This window comes from Pristiophorus japonicus, chromosome 3 (genome assembly GCF_044704955.1).
Source record: "Pristiophorus japonicus isolate sPriJap1 chromosome 3, sPriJap1.hap1, whole genome shotgun sequence".
Classification (NCBI taxonomy): domain Eukaryota; kingdom Metazoa; phylum Chordata; class Chondrichthyes; family Pristiophoridae; genus Pristiophorus; species Pristiophorus japonicus.
The window spans coordinates 292,573,939-292,589,146 of NC_091979.1; the positions used below are offsets into that span (position 1 = coordinate 292,573,939).

Below are 15,208 nucleotides of genomic sequence, written 5' to 3' on the forward strand. Positions count from 1 at the left end.
GGAAATCGTCCAGATCCCATGCTGAGTGGGCTGGCAGGTCGGGCCTGGAAAGGGAAAGCAATTCTAGTAGGGTGGGGGGGAGGGGGTGGGTTGACGCCTTGCATGGTCTGGCAGAGGAGATTTTATTGTGGGCCCTGGTGGAGTACTCCTCTTCTACCTGGGCCATTTTTGAGCAGCTTCCGGTGCTCCCATTAAGCATCACTTGTCAGGCCTCTTGCCACCTGGTACAAACGGGTATGGCATCTACCTGAAACTTGAAACTGGAATCGGCAGAAGCCGAATTTACATACTCACGCAACCTCCTGCCGGAAGCTTGAGGAACAGCACCTCATCTTTCGTTTAGGCACTTTACAGCCTTCTGGACTCAACATTGAGTTCGACAATTTCAGAGTGTAACTTTCCCCTCCCTTTGGCTCCCTTTCCCCTCCCCCCCCACCCCCCGCCCTCCTCAGAGCCTGTTTCTTTTTTTCTCCTTGTCTCTAATGGCAGTTGATCATTATTCCGCCATTCGCACTCTATCTTGACTAATGTTTTTCTAACTCCTGGCATCACCATTTTAATTTGGGCCATTATCCCTTTTATCTCTCTAATATCTCCTGTCTTCCAACCTATCACAGACCTTCCCTTTTGATCTTTCTTCTCCGCCCCCTTTCAGTGTTTGTTAAGAATGTTCTTTCTGAACATTCTCCAGTTCTGATGAAGGGTCATCGACCTGAAACGTTAACTCTGCTTCCTCTCCACAGATGCTGCCTGACCTGCTGAGATTTCCAGCATTTTCTGTTTTCATTCCAGCTTCCAGCATCCGCAGTATTTTGCTTTTATACTTCTATATTAATTTAGTTGACTAGTTTATTCGATTACAGGTACTACCTTCCTAATTTTAGTCAGGTAAAACAATATGGCTTCCATGGTACAGCTCCAGCCATTTCTAACCAGCCTGCTGTCATTTTGGGGTTAATTTAAGAAAAACGCGAAACATTTCTTATAAAATGTTCAAATGCGTTATAAATGGTAATTTCTTACACAAAATTATTCCTCCCCATCAGGAAAGCGCTAACTCACATTCTACAGATTTTGGCTGCCCAAATGCTATTTCAATGACTGTGTGACATAGAAATATAGGAATGTACAGGTTTAGGAAAAAAAACACTGTCGTCCATCTGGCTGCTTCAAGTTGGTATCTAGGAACTAGCATACCTCTTATATCCCTTCATCAAATTTTTCTCCAGGTACTTATCCAACTCCCTCTTGAATTTGCTGATACTATCAGCCACCAGTGACTCCTTTCCATACATTCACCAGCCTCGGCGTAAACCAAAACTGTTTTTTCACCCTTCCCTTTCTGGGTTTGAGGCTGTTCACCAGTGTGAGGCAAAATGGGAAATAGCACGCCTGTTCCCCCAACATCCACCCATGTACTCTTCAGCAAAGGTCACTGGGTAGCGATCAGGAATGTGATGCCAGTATTTCCCCCTCCATCGCCAGCTGAGACCAGCCACCTCAGCGCAGACTGGCAATAAAAAGAGACCTTCCTCAATCAATCATATAATAATTTTGTTTTATCGCACCTCTGTGAAGTGCATTGGGATGGCTTCCTACATTAACACTCTATATGAACACAAGTTGTTGTTGTATTTCTCAGTTCCACATTAAGGAGTGCACAGAGCAACTGAATCATCAGGAAAGCTACCACAACACGACAGCTTTACCCATAAAACAATACAGATCTTCGATGCACCTATTGTGTCTATAAAAAATTACTGGTGGAAAGGTGTAAAATTTGGCTGCAAAAGAATGCATCTTTTTTGCCATAATAATAAACCTTTTAGTTTTTATGTAATCTGCTGTTATTAATTATTTTTAGTATTAATAAGAATGCAAATAGCTATGTTGCATGAAATGTTTTGCAAAGCATTTATGTACAAGCAAATATAAATTCCTTTTTGCTTTTTTTCAGAATTCATCAGAAAGTCTCCAGAACCGATTCAATGTAATAGATTACCCGTGAGTGAAACTTTGCTCTTTATTAATACTTTATAGTTCCTTACTATGCATTATTTTACAGCAAGTGGTGAATACTCTGTGTCCTGTGACGATAATATGATTGATGTTTTTTAATGGCGCAAGATGCAACAGCAAACAACTTGCATTTTCTGTAATCCACCATCATGTAGAGAACTGTCACTTTATAAGAGCATGAAGAGTAAACTGTGCAGTAGACAGGAAGAGTTAAAGAGGGATGGGCTGAATGGACACCTAAAGACCTTGGCCTAGAAATTCAGATAATTTGCCCCTGGCAGACACTAACGGGACACGAACAACTTTTCGCGCGGGCACGGCGCCGGTAACGACGCCCACTAAATTTGTTGGGAGTTTAGCAGCGGCAATCCATAGTGTCCCACTCTGCTGTGCTGGCGATGATGACGTCATCACCGTGCGCAGTGTCCCGGACCCTAAATTGGGTATCACCGCCTGAAGCTGCGCCGGGCGATGACAGCGACAGCTTCAGGGGGCGTTTACAGGGTGGCAATTTAAGAATATAATTCCTCCGATTTTGTCATGCGCACCGTTGGCGCTTTGAACGCACGGTCGGTGCCACGATCGGTCAGCCCAGCACTTTGCTTGAGAGCCGAGCTATTGGCACAGCACCCCCACTCCCCGGTGGTCCAGGTAGAACCCTTTTTGTTGCTGCAGGGTATGCAACTTGGGCCATTCCCACTAATTATGGGAAGAGCCCCTCCTACGCAGCCCAGTGTGTTGTGTTGCGCTGCGCTGCACCCCACTCCCAACACGTCTGCCCCACTACCGCCCCAGAAAGGAAGTGGAGCGCTTTATTTTGTGCTGCATTTCCTTTCAGGGGTGATAACCCCAATTTCTCTTGAGAGGCGAGACGTCTATGTCTGGCACAGTCTTGCACCTCACGAGTGTACCCAATTTCCCACCCCACAGGCTTTTAAGAGGCTTTTGAAGGGGGGAAAGACAGAGCAATTCTTGCAGCGAATACCAATTAGCAAGGTTATAGTGAATGAGTAGAAGCTGCTGATGTATACATGCCAATCATCAGCATTTCAAGCTGACAGCGCTTTGGGGGTTTGGTCAGTGTGTTAACATTTGCTAACAAACTAGAGCATGTGCTAGGGCTATAGCATAGACAGACCCGGGAATCCCTGGCTTTCCGCTAGGAAGTGGAGAAGAGTGTCCCAGCCCAGTATATTAGCAGCTGGATTCAGAAAGGAGCAGCACAAATGGATAGCAATAGAATGGGGCAAATGGATGACAATTGAAGGAGGTGGATCGTAATGAAAGAAAGAATAAATGTAAATAAAGGGAAGAGGGTAGGGCAAAGCTGGGAGTACAGTTTTGGGGGTGGGGGAGAATGGAAAAGCAGGGAGCAACACTTTCGGGTGAGAGAAAGAAAAGTGCTAGCATTAACTGGGGAATGGTGGGAGGGTGAGTACCTGCACAAACTATGGGGAGGGAGGGAAGGAGGGGGGAGTGGTAACCTGAGCTGGAAGACCGGAAGTAGAGTACAAGCTTAACAGGGTTGGAGGGGGGAGAAAATTGACAGATTGTATTAGTGAAGGAGAGGGAGGCGAGAGCAAGTATGAACTGGGTGCATTGGAGGAGAAAAGGGTGCCCCTTTGAAAGGGTGAGGAGGTAGACGGGGTACAGTCTCTGTGAAGTGCGCCCAAAGGAGATAAGGGCTAGGGCAGAGAGGGTTGGATCTGAGAGAGTGACTGTTGAGGTAACTTTTGGGTAAGTGATAGACTAGGTAGCCAGTTGAAAATACAAATGTCACTTTAATTTTCTTTTTCTTAGATTAAAAATCGATTAATTGTGAAGTATAAAAGTGCTTAAAATGCATTAGACTGCATCACTTTTAATATAAAAATTCAAAACACACCTGGACCCGTTTAGAAATGCTCCATTAATTTTGAGTCTTCGATGTTTGGATTTCCCCTTCAGGCTTTCAATTACTTTTGGTTTTTTTTTCCCCAATGTTGCGTATGGCTCAAATTACAAAGCCCGTTAACTATTTGTTTCCACATGTCAGAATAATTCTGCCACAGTACCGAAACGGCTCTCATTAAAGTCACAAATGACATCCTTTGACAAAGGTAAACTATCCCTCCTCATCCTTCTCGACCTGTCTGCAGCGTTTGACACAGTTGACCACCCCATCCTCCTCCAACACCTCTCCACCGTCATCCAGCTGGGTGGAACTGCAGTCCCATTCTTATCTATCTAATCGTAGCCAGAAATTCTCCTGCAATGGCTTCTCTTCCCACTCCTGCATCGTTACCTCTGGTGTCCCCCAAGGATCTGTCCTTGGCCCCCTCCTGTTTCTCAACCACATGTTGACATCATCCGAAAACACGGCGTCAGTTTCCACATGTACGCTGATGACACCCAGCTCTACCTCACCACCACTTCTCGCGACCCCTCCATGGTCTCTAAATTGTCAGGCTACTTGTCCGACATCCAGTACTGGATCAGCAGAAATTTTCTCCAATTAAATGTTGGGAAGACCGAAACCATGGTCTTTGGTCCTGGCCACAAAGTGCATTTCCTAGCCACTGACTCTATCCCTCTCCCTAGCATCTGTCTGATGCTGAACCACACTGTTTGCAACATAGGTGTCATATTTGACCCTGAAATGAGCTTTCGGCCACATATCTGCGGCATAACTAAAACCGACTATTTCCACCTCCGTCTCCAACTCTGCCTCAGCTCATCTGCTGCTGAAAGCCTCATCCATGCTTTTGTTATCTCTAAACTTGACTACTCCAACACACTCCTGGCTGGCCTCCCACATTCTACCCTACGTAAACTTGAGGTCATCCAAAACTCGGCAACCTGGGTTCTAATTCGCACCAAGCTTCATTCACCCATCACCCTGTGCCCGCTGACCTACATTGGCTCCCAGTTAAGCAACGCCTCGATTTCAAAATTCTCATCCATGTTTACAAATTCCTCCATGGCCTCGCCCCGTCCTATCTGTAATCTCCTTCAGCCTCACAACCCCCCCTGAGATATCTGCGCTGCTCAAATTCTTCCCTTTTGACCACCTTTGATTATAACTGCTCAACCATCAGTGGCCCTCAACTCTGAACTCACTCCCTAAACTTCTCCGCCTCTCTACCTCTCTTTCCTCCTTTAAGACGCTCTTTAAAACCTACCTCTTCGATGAAGCTTTTGGTCATCTGCCGTAATTTCCTCTTATGTGGCTTGGTGCCAAATTTTTTTTTTCTTAAATACAAATATAAATACATATATAAATACAAGTTGTTGTTGTTCAGTGGCTCAGCCTTTTGAAGCTCTTGGTTAGTTTTTGCTAGCTTTCTAGATTGACATATATTCAGATATTGGAGTTGAGGAGGAGTGTGAATTATTAGATGAGATAAATTTAGTGATAGAAGAAGTATTAAGCGGTTTAGCATCCTTGAAAGTAGATAAATCCCCAGGCCCAGATGAAATGTATCCCAGGCTTTTAAGAGAAGCAAGGGAGTCAGTAGAGGAGACTCTGATGATAATTTTTTCAATCCTCTCTGGCTAAGGTGTGGTGCTGGAGAACTGAAGGACTGCTATATTTGTGCCATTGTTCAAAAAGGGAGAACTGGATAGATTGAGTAATGACAGGCCGGTCAACCTAACCTCAGTGGTGGGCAAATTGTTGGAAAGAATTCTGAGAGACAGATTAATCAAGGACAGTAAGCAATTCTATTTGTTATGGGAAGGTCATGTCTGACTAAATTAATTGCATTTTTTGAGGAGGCAACAAAGAGGGTTGATAAGAGTAATGCATTTGATGTAGTCTGCATGGATTTTAGCAAGATGCCACATGGCAGACTGGTCAGAAAAGTAAAAGCCCATGGGATCCAAGGGAAAGTGGCAAGTTGGATCCAAAATTGGCTCAGAGGCAGGAAGCAAAGGGCAATGGTCGATGGGTGTTTTTGTGACTGGAAAGCTGTTTCCAATGGGGTTATGCAGGGCTCCGTACTAGATCCCTTGCTTTTTATGGAATACATCAATAATTTAGACTTCAATGTCGGGGGCATGATTAAGACGTTTGTAGATGATACAAAAAATGGCCGTGTGGCTGATAGTGAGTAACAAAGCTGTAGACTGCACAAAGATACTAAGGGACTAGTCAGGTGGGCAGAAAAGTGGCAAATGGAATTCATTGTGGAGAAGTATGAGGTAATGCATTTGGGGAAGGCTAACAAGGCAAGAGAATACACAATAACTGGTAGGATACTGAGAAGTGTAAAGGAACAGAAGGAACTTGGAATGCATGTCCACAGATCCCTGAAGGTAGCAGGACTGGTAGATAAGGTGGTTAAGAAGGCATATGGAATGCTTGCCTTTATTAGTCGAGGCATAGAATACAAGAGCAGGGTTTATGCTTGAACTGTATAAAACACTAGTTAGGCCACAGCTAGAGTACTGTGTTTTCTTTGGAACAGAGGAGGCTGAGGGGAGATTTAATTGAAGTGTATAAAATTATGAGAGGCCTAGAAAGAGTGGATAGGAAGGGCCTATTTCCCCTAGAAGGAGAACAATAACCAGGGGACATAGATTTAAAGTAATTGGGAGAAGGAGTCGAGGGGAGTTGAGGAGAACATTATTCAGCCAGAGGGTGGAACTCTCTGCCTGAAAAAGTGGTAGAGTCAGAAATGCTCATCACATTTAAAAAGTACTTGAATATGCACTTCAAGTGCCGTAACCTACAGGGCTACAGACCAAGAGCTACAAAGTGGGATTTGGCTGGATAGCTCTTTTTCGGCCGGCACAGAAATGATGGGTCAAATGGCCTCTTTCTGTGCCATAAATTTCGATGATTCTATACGCTGCTAGTGGAACAAAGAGGTTGAGGAACAAACAGGAATCTGGCTTCCAAGGAGCAGAGTGTGCAGGCTGGGCCCTATGGCTTGAGGAAAATGTTCAGAATGGCTGGTGTTAGTCAATCAGGACCAGACCAAGGTGAATGCCCATATGTTCACAGTCCTGGTCATTGTATACTCGCCAGTGGGACATATCTCCCTGGAGAGATTATAGGGGGAAGTTTAACTTTCTCTGCCTGCTGGAAACCGGGTGGGACAGGAGTTAAAATCCAAGGAGTAGACTTACCGCACATTTCCTATCCCCATGGCCATTTTAATGCCACTGTTTTCTTGGCCGGCAGAGGTCGTCTAATTCATGTGGGAGCTTCATAAACATTGCAAATTGGGGTCCTATCACTTAGATAGGACTCTGATGATGTTATACCTGCTTACTGAGCCAAGCACCCTGCCGCAGACATCTTCTTCAGCACAACTTGGTGGACACCCAACGTAGGCCATGTAACACAAGTGTAAAACTTATTCATGTGGGGCCCTGACGAGCAGGGGTGCTTCACCCCTTCTCACCTTCTAAACCTTCCTGAACTTCCTCTCGCCTCCCCAATTTACCTGACTGTCAGCCTGGCGACTGCTGGGCCACCCGATCTTCGTAGGCCCAAAGCCTGTATGCTGCCTCTAGTTGCCCATATCTGGTGGGATTGTAATGAGACCCGGTTATTAAAACGGAGCAGGCCTTGCACTGCAACTCCCAGGCAGGTGGCTCACATTTCCTCCACCATTCCATTTGGGTCTTAAAATCGCCCCCTTATAAATCCACCTGATAACTGAGCAGGAGCGAAGATATCTGTTCAAATCCTGTAAACACAAGAACACAAGAAATAGGAGCAGGAATAGGCCATTTGGCCCCTCGAGCCTGCTCCGCCATTTAATAAGATCATGGCTGATCTGATCATGGGCTCAGTTCCACTTCCCTGCCCGCTCCCCATAACTCTTTATTCCCTTATCGCTCAAAAATCTGTCTATCACTGCCTTAAATATATTCAATGACCCAGCCTCCACAGCTCTCTGGGGCAGAGAATTCCACAGATTTACAACCACTGAGAGAAGAAATTCCTCCTCATCTCAGTTTTAAATGGGCGTCCCCTTATTCTGAGACTATGCCCCCTAGTTTTAGTTTTCTCTATGAGTGGAAATATACTCTCAGATTCCAACTTGTTGAGCCCCCTCAATATCTTATATGTTTCGATAAGATCACCTCTCATTCTTCTGAACTCCAATAAGTATAGGCCCAACCTACTCAACTTATCTTCATAAATCAACCCCCTCATCTCCGGAATCAACCTAAGTGAACCTTCTCTGAACAGCCTCCAATGCAAGTATATCTCTCCTTAAATAAGGAGACCAAAACTGCACACAGTACTCCAGGTGTGGTCTCACCAATACCGTGTACAGTTGTAGCTCTCTACTTTTATACTCTATCCCCTTTGCAATAAAGGCCAACATTCCATTTGCCTTCCTGATTACTTGCTGTTCCTGCATATTAACTTTTTGTGTTTCATGCACAAGGATCCCCAGGTCCCTCTGTACTGCAGCATTTTGCAATTCTTCTCTATTTAAATTAAAATTTGCTTTTCTATTATTTTTGCCAAAGTGGATAACCTAACATTTTCCTACATTATACTCCATCTGCCAAATGTTTACCCACTCACTTAGCCTATATATATCCCTTTGCAGATGTTTTGTGCCTCTTCACAATTTGCTTTCCCACTCACCTTTGTATCATCAGCAAACTTGGCCACAATACACTTGGTCCCTTCATCCAATCATTAATAGAGATTGTAAATAGTTGAGGCCCTAGCACCGATCCCTGTGGCATCCCACTAGTCACTGTTTGCCTACCGGAAAATGACCCATTTATCCCGACTCTTTGTTTTCTGTTAGTTAGCCAATCCTCTATCCATGCTAATATATTACCCCCAACCCTGTGAACTTTTATCTTGTGCAGTAACCTTTTATGTGGCACCTTATCGAATGCCTTCTGGAATTCCAAATACACCACATCCACTGGTTTCTCTTTATCCACCCTGCTCGTTACATCCTCAAAGAACTCCAGCAAATTTGTCAAATATGATTTCCCTTTCATAAAACCATGCTGACTCTGCTTGATTAAATCATGTTTTTGCCAATGTCCCACTACAAATTCCTTAATAATACACTCCAGCATTTTTCCAACAACAGATGTTCGGCTAACTGGTCTATAGTTTCCTGCTTTTTGTCTGCCTCCTTTTTTAAATAGGGGCGTTATATTTGCGGTTTTCCAATCCTCTGGGACCGCCCCAGAATCCAAGGAATTTTGGTAGATTACAACCAATGCATCCACTATCACTGCAGCCACTTCTTTTAGGACCCTAGGATGCAAGCCATCAGGTCCAGGGGACTTGTCCGCCTTTAGACCCATTATTTTACCAAGTACTACTTTCTTAGTGATAGTGATTGTATTAAATTCCTCCCTCCCTATAGCCCCTTGATTATCTCCTATTGGGATGTTTTTAGTGTCTTCTACTGTGAAAAATATTTGTTCGAAATCTCTGCCATTTCTCTGTTCCCCATTATTAATTCTCCAGTTTCATCCTCTAGGGTACCAACATTTACTTTAGCGATTCTTTTCCTTTTTACGTCTCTGTAGAAACTCTTACTATCTGTTTTTATATTTCATGCAAGTTTACTTTCATAATCTATCTTCCCTCTCTTTATTATTTTTTTAGTCATTCTTTGCTGGCTTTTAAAAGTTTCCCAATCATCTGGCCTCCCACTAGTCTTGGTCACATTGTATGCCCTTGTTTTCAATTTGATATCATCCCTTATTTCGGATGGTTATCCCTTCTTTAACAGCCTTTCCTTCTCATTGGGATATATTTTTGTTAAGAGTTATGAAATATCTCCTTAACTGCTCATCAACCATCCCACACATTGGGGCCAAGCTTTGGCCTGAGTTGCATCTGTTTTTTTGAAGCAACTGGTTTAGAATGGAGTATCTTAGAAATTTGAATTCTCGCCATTTAGTTTGCTCCAGTTCTAGTCAGTTAGAACAGTTTCACTTTGGGACAGAATTTTTTTTTCAAAAGGGGGCGTGTCCGGCCACTTACGCCTGTTTTCAAAGTTTAGGCAGTGAAAACTTACTCCAAACTAACTTAGAATGGAGTAAGTGAAGATTTTTGTACGCTCGAAAAAACCTTGTCTACACTTTAGAAAATCAGGCGTAGGTTACAAATTAGGCGTAGGGAATGGGGGGGGGAGGGGGGGAAAGGAAGTCATTAAATTCTACAATCAATCCTTAGTTATACTTATACAAATATTATACAAATAAATCCAACCCGAATAAAAATTTATAAGCGAAGAAAAGATTAAATAAACCATGTTTCTATCTGTGTGAAACAGCAGCAGCCTTCGAGCTGCTGTGCTTCAGGCAGGCCTTTCATGTTGGAGACAGACAGGGGTGGCGTAGTGTCTCGACGACAGCCCCAACAGCGGCAGCAAGCAGCCTTCGAGCTGAGCTGCGGTGCTTCAGGCAGGCCTTCCTTCCGTCAGTGGCTGGCCGGCAACCGAGGAAGCAACACGCACGCAGCTTTTGAAGGGGGTTGAGGCCATTCGGCCATGCGATAGGGGCATCGTCAGTGGCTCGACGGCAGCTGAAGATACAGCAGCAGCCTTCGAGCTGTGAGGGGACTGAGGCCATTTGGCCACAGGATAGGGGCATCGTCAGTGACTGGACCTAAGGCAAAGACACAGCAATCAAGCAGCCTTCGAGCTGTGAGGGGGATGAGGCCATTTGGCCAGGGACAGGGAGAGGCAGCAACATAGACAGTTTTATATTTAAATTTGCAGAATGGGTGCTGCATTGTCAACACCACGTATTATGCAATGGTTCGCCATCAATTCACTGCATAGGAGAGAATTGATTAGAGCTCACCGCACCAGGAACGTCGTAGCCCGTAGGTTGATGGGCAGGAGACCTTACCCACGTCGACAATATCGAACCAGGCGCTCGTACCTGGACATGAGCGAGGCTGATTGTGTCAAAAGACTGCGTTTTCGCAGAGAAGTTGTCACTGAGATCTGTGATATGGTGAGAGCAGATTAGCAGCCCAGAAGCAGAACGCCAACTGCCCTGTCTGTTGCAGTGAAGGTAACAGCTGCACTTTCTTTCTATGCCTCGGGATCGTTTCAGGCTACAACCAGAGATGTGTGTACCATCTCTCAACGTGCAATACATGCCTGCGTTTACCAGGTCACGGCTGCACTGTATGCGCGAAGGAATGACTTCATCAATTTCCCAATGACCGCACAAGCGATCCATGAAAGGGCTGTGGGCTTCTTCAGGATTGCCGGCTTCCCAAAGGTACAGGGCTGCATTGATTGTACCCACATCGTCTTGCGAACACCTGTGGAGGATTCTGAGCAGTACCGAAATCGGAAAGGTTTCCACTCTATCAATGTGCAGTTCGTGTGTGACAACAAGCAGCGCATCATGTCAGTCGATGCGAGATACCCTGGCAGCACCCACGATGCATTCATCCTACGCGACAGCGTTATATCTGACATGTTTGAGCAGCAGCCAGAAGGGCAGAGCTGGCTACTGGGAGACAAAGGGTACGGCCTGACCACCTGGCTCATGACGCCCCTACGCGTGACACGGACAGAAGCTGACCGTCAATACAACATGGCGCACATTGCGACGCGCAGCATCATTGAGAGGACCATTGGCATATTGAAAAATTCCGATGCCTGGACCATTCCGGAGGACAGTTGCTATACTCTCCTCAGATTGTCGGTCACTTCACTGTTGTGTGTGCATGCTTCATAACTTAGCCATCATGAGGCAGCAGGAGCTGGTAGTGGAACCAGAAGACCGACGTGACGGTCCAGTGTATGATGATAATATTACGGAACAGCAGGATGTGGATGATGACGACGATCAGGAAAGCATGCAAGTGCCTGATGCCGGAGCATGAGGTCGGAGGAGGGCCGTCCATCGCGCCCCTTTAATGATTGCTCGAGCCTTGCGCCAGCAGCTCATCCTGAACGCTTCAACTACTGATGCCTGAGGGCTCTGCGACCACTTTTTCGCATGGACATGTTTATTCTTTGCAGTTGTTCCTACGTTGTGTTGTGTTAATGGAACATGAAACAGTTTTAATGAAAAAATATTTTATTGAAAAGTTAACGTCACTGTAATAAAATATTTGTTGTATCAAACTATACTTTTTAATATGACTCTTGAAGATCACGTAAAAACTTTAAGATCACTTATAAACTTGTAAAGTTACAAAAATTACAAAACAATTGCAATGTGAAAAATCTTACACTCTTAAGATTACTTAAACTTCAAGATCACTTTTTAGATGCAAAATGAAATAAGTTACAGAATGTGAGAGCATTTACACTATAAGATCACTTGAAAACCCTGAGATCACTTATAAGTTGTAAAGTTACAAAACTTACAAAACAATTTCAATTTGAAAAACGCTACTACAGCTACATCAAGAACAAGAACAAAAGCAGCAAAGAAAGGCTGCAACCATGTCTCATCCACATCTCAGTGAATGTTCACTTCTTCATGGGGGTGTCATTTGATTTGCCGGGCTGTGTGCCCTTATTGCAGCAGCTACCTCACCCAGGCCCTCCCTGACAGCCTGTGCCGACACTTGCATGCCCTCCCTGACGGCCTGTGCCGACACTTGCATGCCCTCCCTGACGGCCTGAGCCGTCGATTGCACTCCCTCGGACATTCCCTCCCTAAGTTCCCGTGTCATTACTGCTATTTCTCCCGTCAGGACCGTCAACTCTTCACCCACTGCACTGACACCACCGATGAGTGATCGGGTAAGCTCATTGGTCTCCATACCCAATGCCACAAACTGAGCCGCATCTATTGCATGCTGCATCTCAGGAGCGCGTGTCTCCAATCTCCTTCTCCTCTGCCTGGGTCTGCCTCGTGGCACCACTACACTGGGAGGCACGGGCACCGTTGGTGGGACGCTTGGTGTTGCAGACGGCACCACTACACAGGGAGGCGCGGGCTGGGACTGTGGGACACTCTGTGTTCCAGACGGCAGAACTAGAGGGAGAGGCTCGGGCTGGAACGGTGGGGCACTCTGTGTTGCAGACAGCAGAACTAGAGGGAGAGGCTTGGGCTGGAACGGTGGGATGCTCTGTGTTACAGACAGCAGTACTAGAGAGAGAGGCTCGGGCTGGGATGGTGGGGCGCTCGGTGTTCCAGATGACAGCACTCGAGTGCAAGCCGTGGGCTGGGATGTTGGACGAATGGGTGTAAACTGCTCCATGATATCAGCAACAGCACTGGGACCCGCAGCGTTGGAACCAAAACCATAGTAGGTGGAACCAGAACCTATGCGAGAGGGAGGCGCAGGCTCGGACAGTAGTGCACTGACTGTAGAATGCTGCATTATACCAGCAGCACGACTGGGACCCACAACATTGGAATCAAAACCATGGAAGGTGGAACCAAGACCTATGCAAGGGGTTGAAACTCTGATGCTCCTTGATGGGGGCTCATAAACATTAATTTAGAAGCTCTCCCCTGCAGACATTTCAGTTATCGCTGCCATCATCCAGTCTGGTTCGTCCACATCTGGTTGTACTGGTTCTTGTTCTGTACCCTCAGGATCTTCAGGGTTGGCAGCAGCATCATCATCATCATCATCATCATCATCACGTTCTGCAAAATAATCAGAACAGTCAAATATTTAACAGCAAGGGAGGGGGCCGGGTGTGTGGCATGAGTACTCTCACACATAGCAGGTTAGGCAGCAGGTTGATTTAAAGGGCCACGATGCATTTTCAGGACTCACCCTCTTCCTCGCGTGCGGGCCCAGCTTGTGCTGTACTGATTGCTTTTCTCCATGTACGACTCATCATAGTAGCTACCCTTTGTTCCAAGGGTGTCAGTGGATGCAGATTGGGCGTGCCTCCTCCTGTCCGAGTTGCCTCCCTTTTGTTGTGGGCCAATTTCTTCTGCAAAGAGTAAAATATAACTTTTTACAGAGTGTGTCAGTCTGCAAGGTGGTACATACAGATAGCCAGGTTACAATTACGATTAAATTAAAAATGGGAAATATTACTTACACTAACTACTTGACCAAGGTCGTGCCATTTCTTTTTACACTGACTTCCAGATCTCCTGGTATGCACCACTGCGCAGTAATCTTCTGCAACTTGGTTCCAGCGTTTCTTCATTTCTTTTGGTGGCACTTTTATGCGACCTCTGTTGCTGGTATCTAGCTCCTGCCATCTCTGCTCAATTACATTGACTAATATCTCTACTTCCTCATGCAAGAAATTCTTTGTTCTTGGTGAACATTGATCCGTTGCAAAGTTGAATTGGCACTCTTATTTCTCAAAACACACAGTCCTTAATTTGCATGCACCAATGCAGCACCGGTTCTGCAAGTTTAGCAGTGAAAAGCTGAACTCACTGATTTCAGCAGGTGATTTATTCAACAGTGCTGCTAAAAGCACTCCCTCAGACACAAAAATATCACAAGAATTAAATCACAAGCCTTTCCAGGGGTCCAAGAGACAAATCTTCACTTTTCCTCCAGTCCCTTTAAAAATGGCCGAGTGCCAATGTTTGTTTCACACTGCGCATGCGCGCACGCTCCAACGCGCACGCGCAGAGTTGCCTGCATGACGTTGCCTCATTTGAATTAGACCCGCCCCCCCACTGCTGAGAGAATCGGCGCAAGTGTCTGGCTCCGCGCCCCGCTGTGATGTGCACGCCGCGCCAAGCTGAGTTCGAGCTCCGAGGAGCCGGAAAGTCTCTCAGTTTTTTTCCTGCGCACTTTTGGGCGCGAAGAACAGGTGTCCAGCTCGGGGCTGCGCCATTTTCGGCGCGGCCCGAAACTTGGGGTCATTAATCTATTTTCCCAGTCCACTTTAGCCAACTCTGCCTTCATGCCTTTGTAGTCCCCTTTAATTAAGCTTAAGTCACTGGTTTGAGATCCAACTTTCTCACCCTCCAACTGAATTTGAAATTCAACCATGTTATGGTCATTCATTCCTAGAGGATCCTTTACTAGGAGATTGTTTATTAATCCTGTCTCTTTACACAGCACCAGATCTAATATAGCCCTCTCCCTGATTGGTTCCACAACATATTGTTCAAGGAAACTATCTCGGATACACTCTATGAACTCTTCCTCATGACTACCCTGGCCAATTTCCTTGTCAAATCAATATGAAGGTTAAAATCGCCCATGATTATTGCCGTTCCTTTCTTACAAGCCTCCATTACTTCTTGATTTATACTTCATCCAAAAGTTTTGCAACTGTTAGGGGACCTATAG

At 45.5% G+C, this 15,208-nt stretch overlaps 1 protein-coding gene across 5 annotated transcripts in view; it reads left to right on the forward strand.

Moving 5' to 3' along the window:
- The window catches only part of blnk (B cell linker), a 259,070-nt gene that overhangs the window by 62,032 nt on the left and 181,830 nt on the right, over positions 1 to 15,208 (forward strand). For 4 of the 5 annotated variants that reach the window (XM_070875034.1, XM_070875037.1, XM_070875036.1 and 1 more), the window contains one exon: positions 1,958 to 2,004. In XM_070875034.1, the coding sequence (XP_070731135.1) occupies positions 1,958 to 2,004 (47 nt within the window). Of the gene's footprint in view, positions 1 to 1,957; positions 2,005 to 15,208 lie in introns of those variants that run through there. The other variant, XM_070875038.1, reaches the window with a different exon arrangement.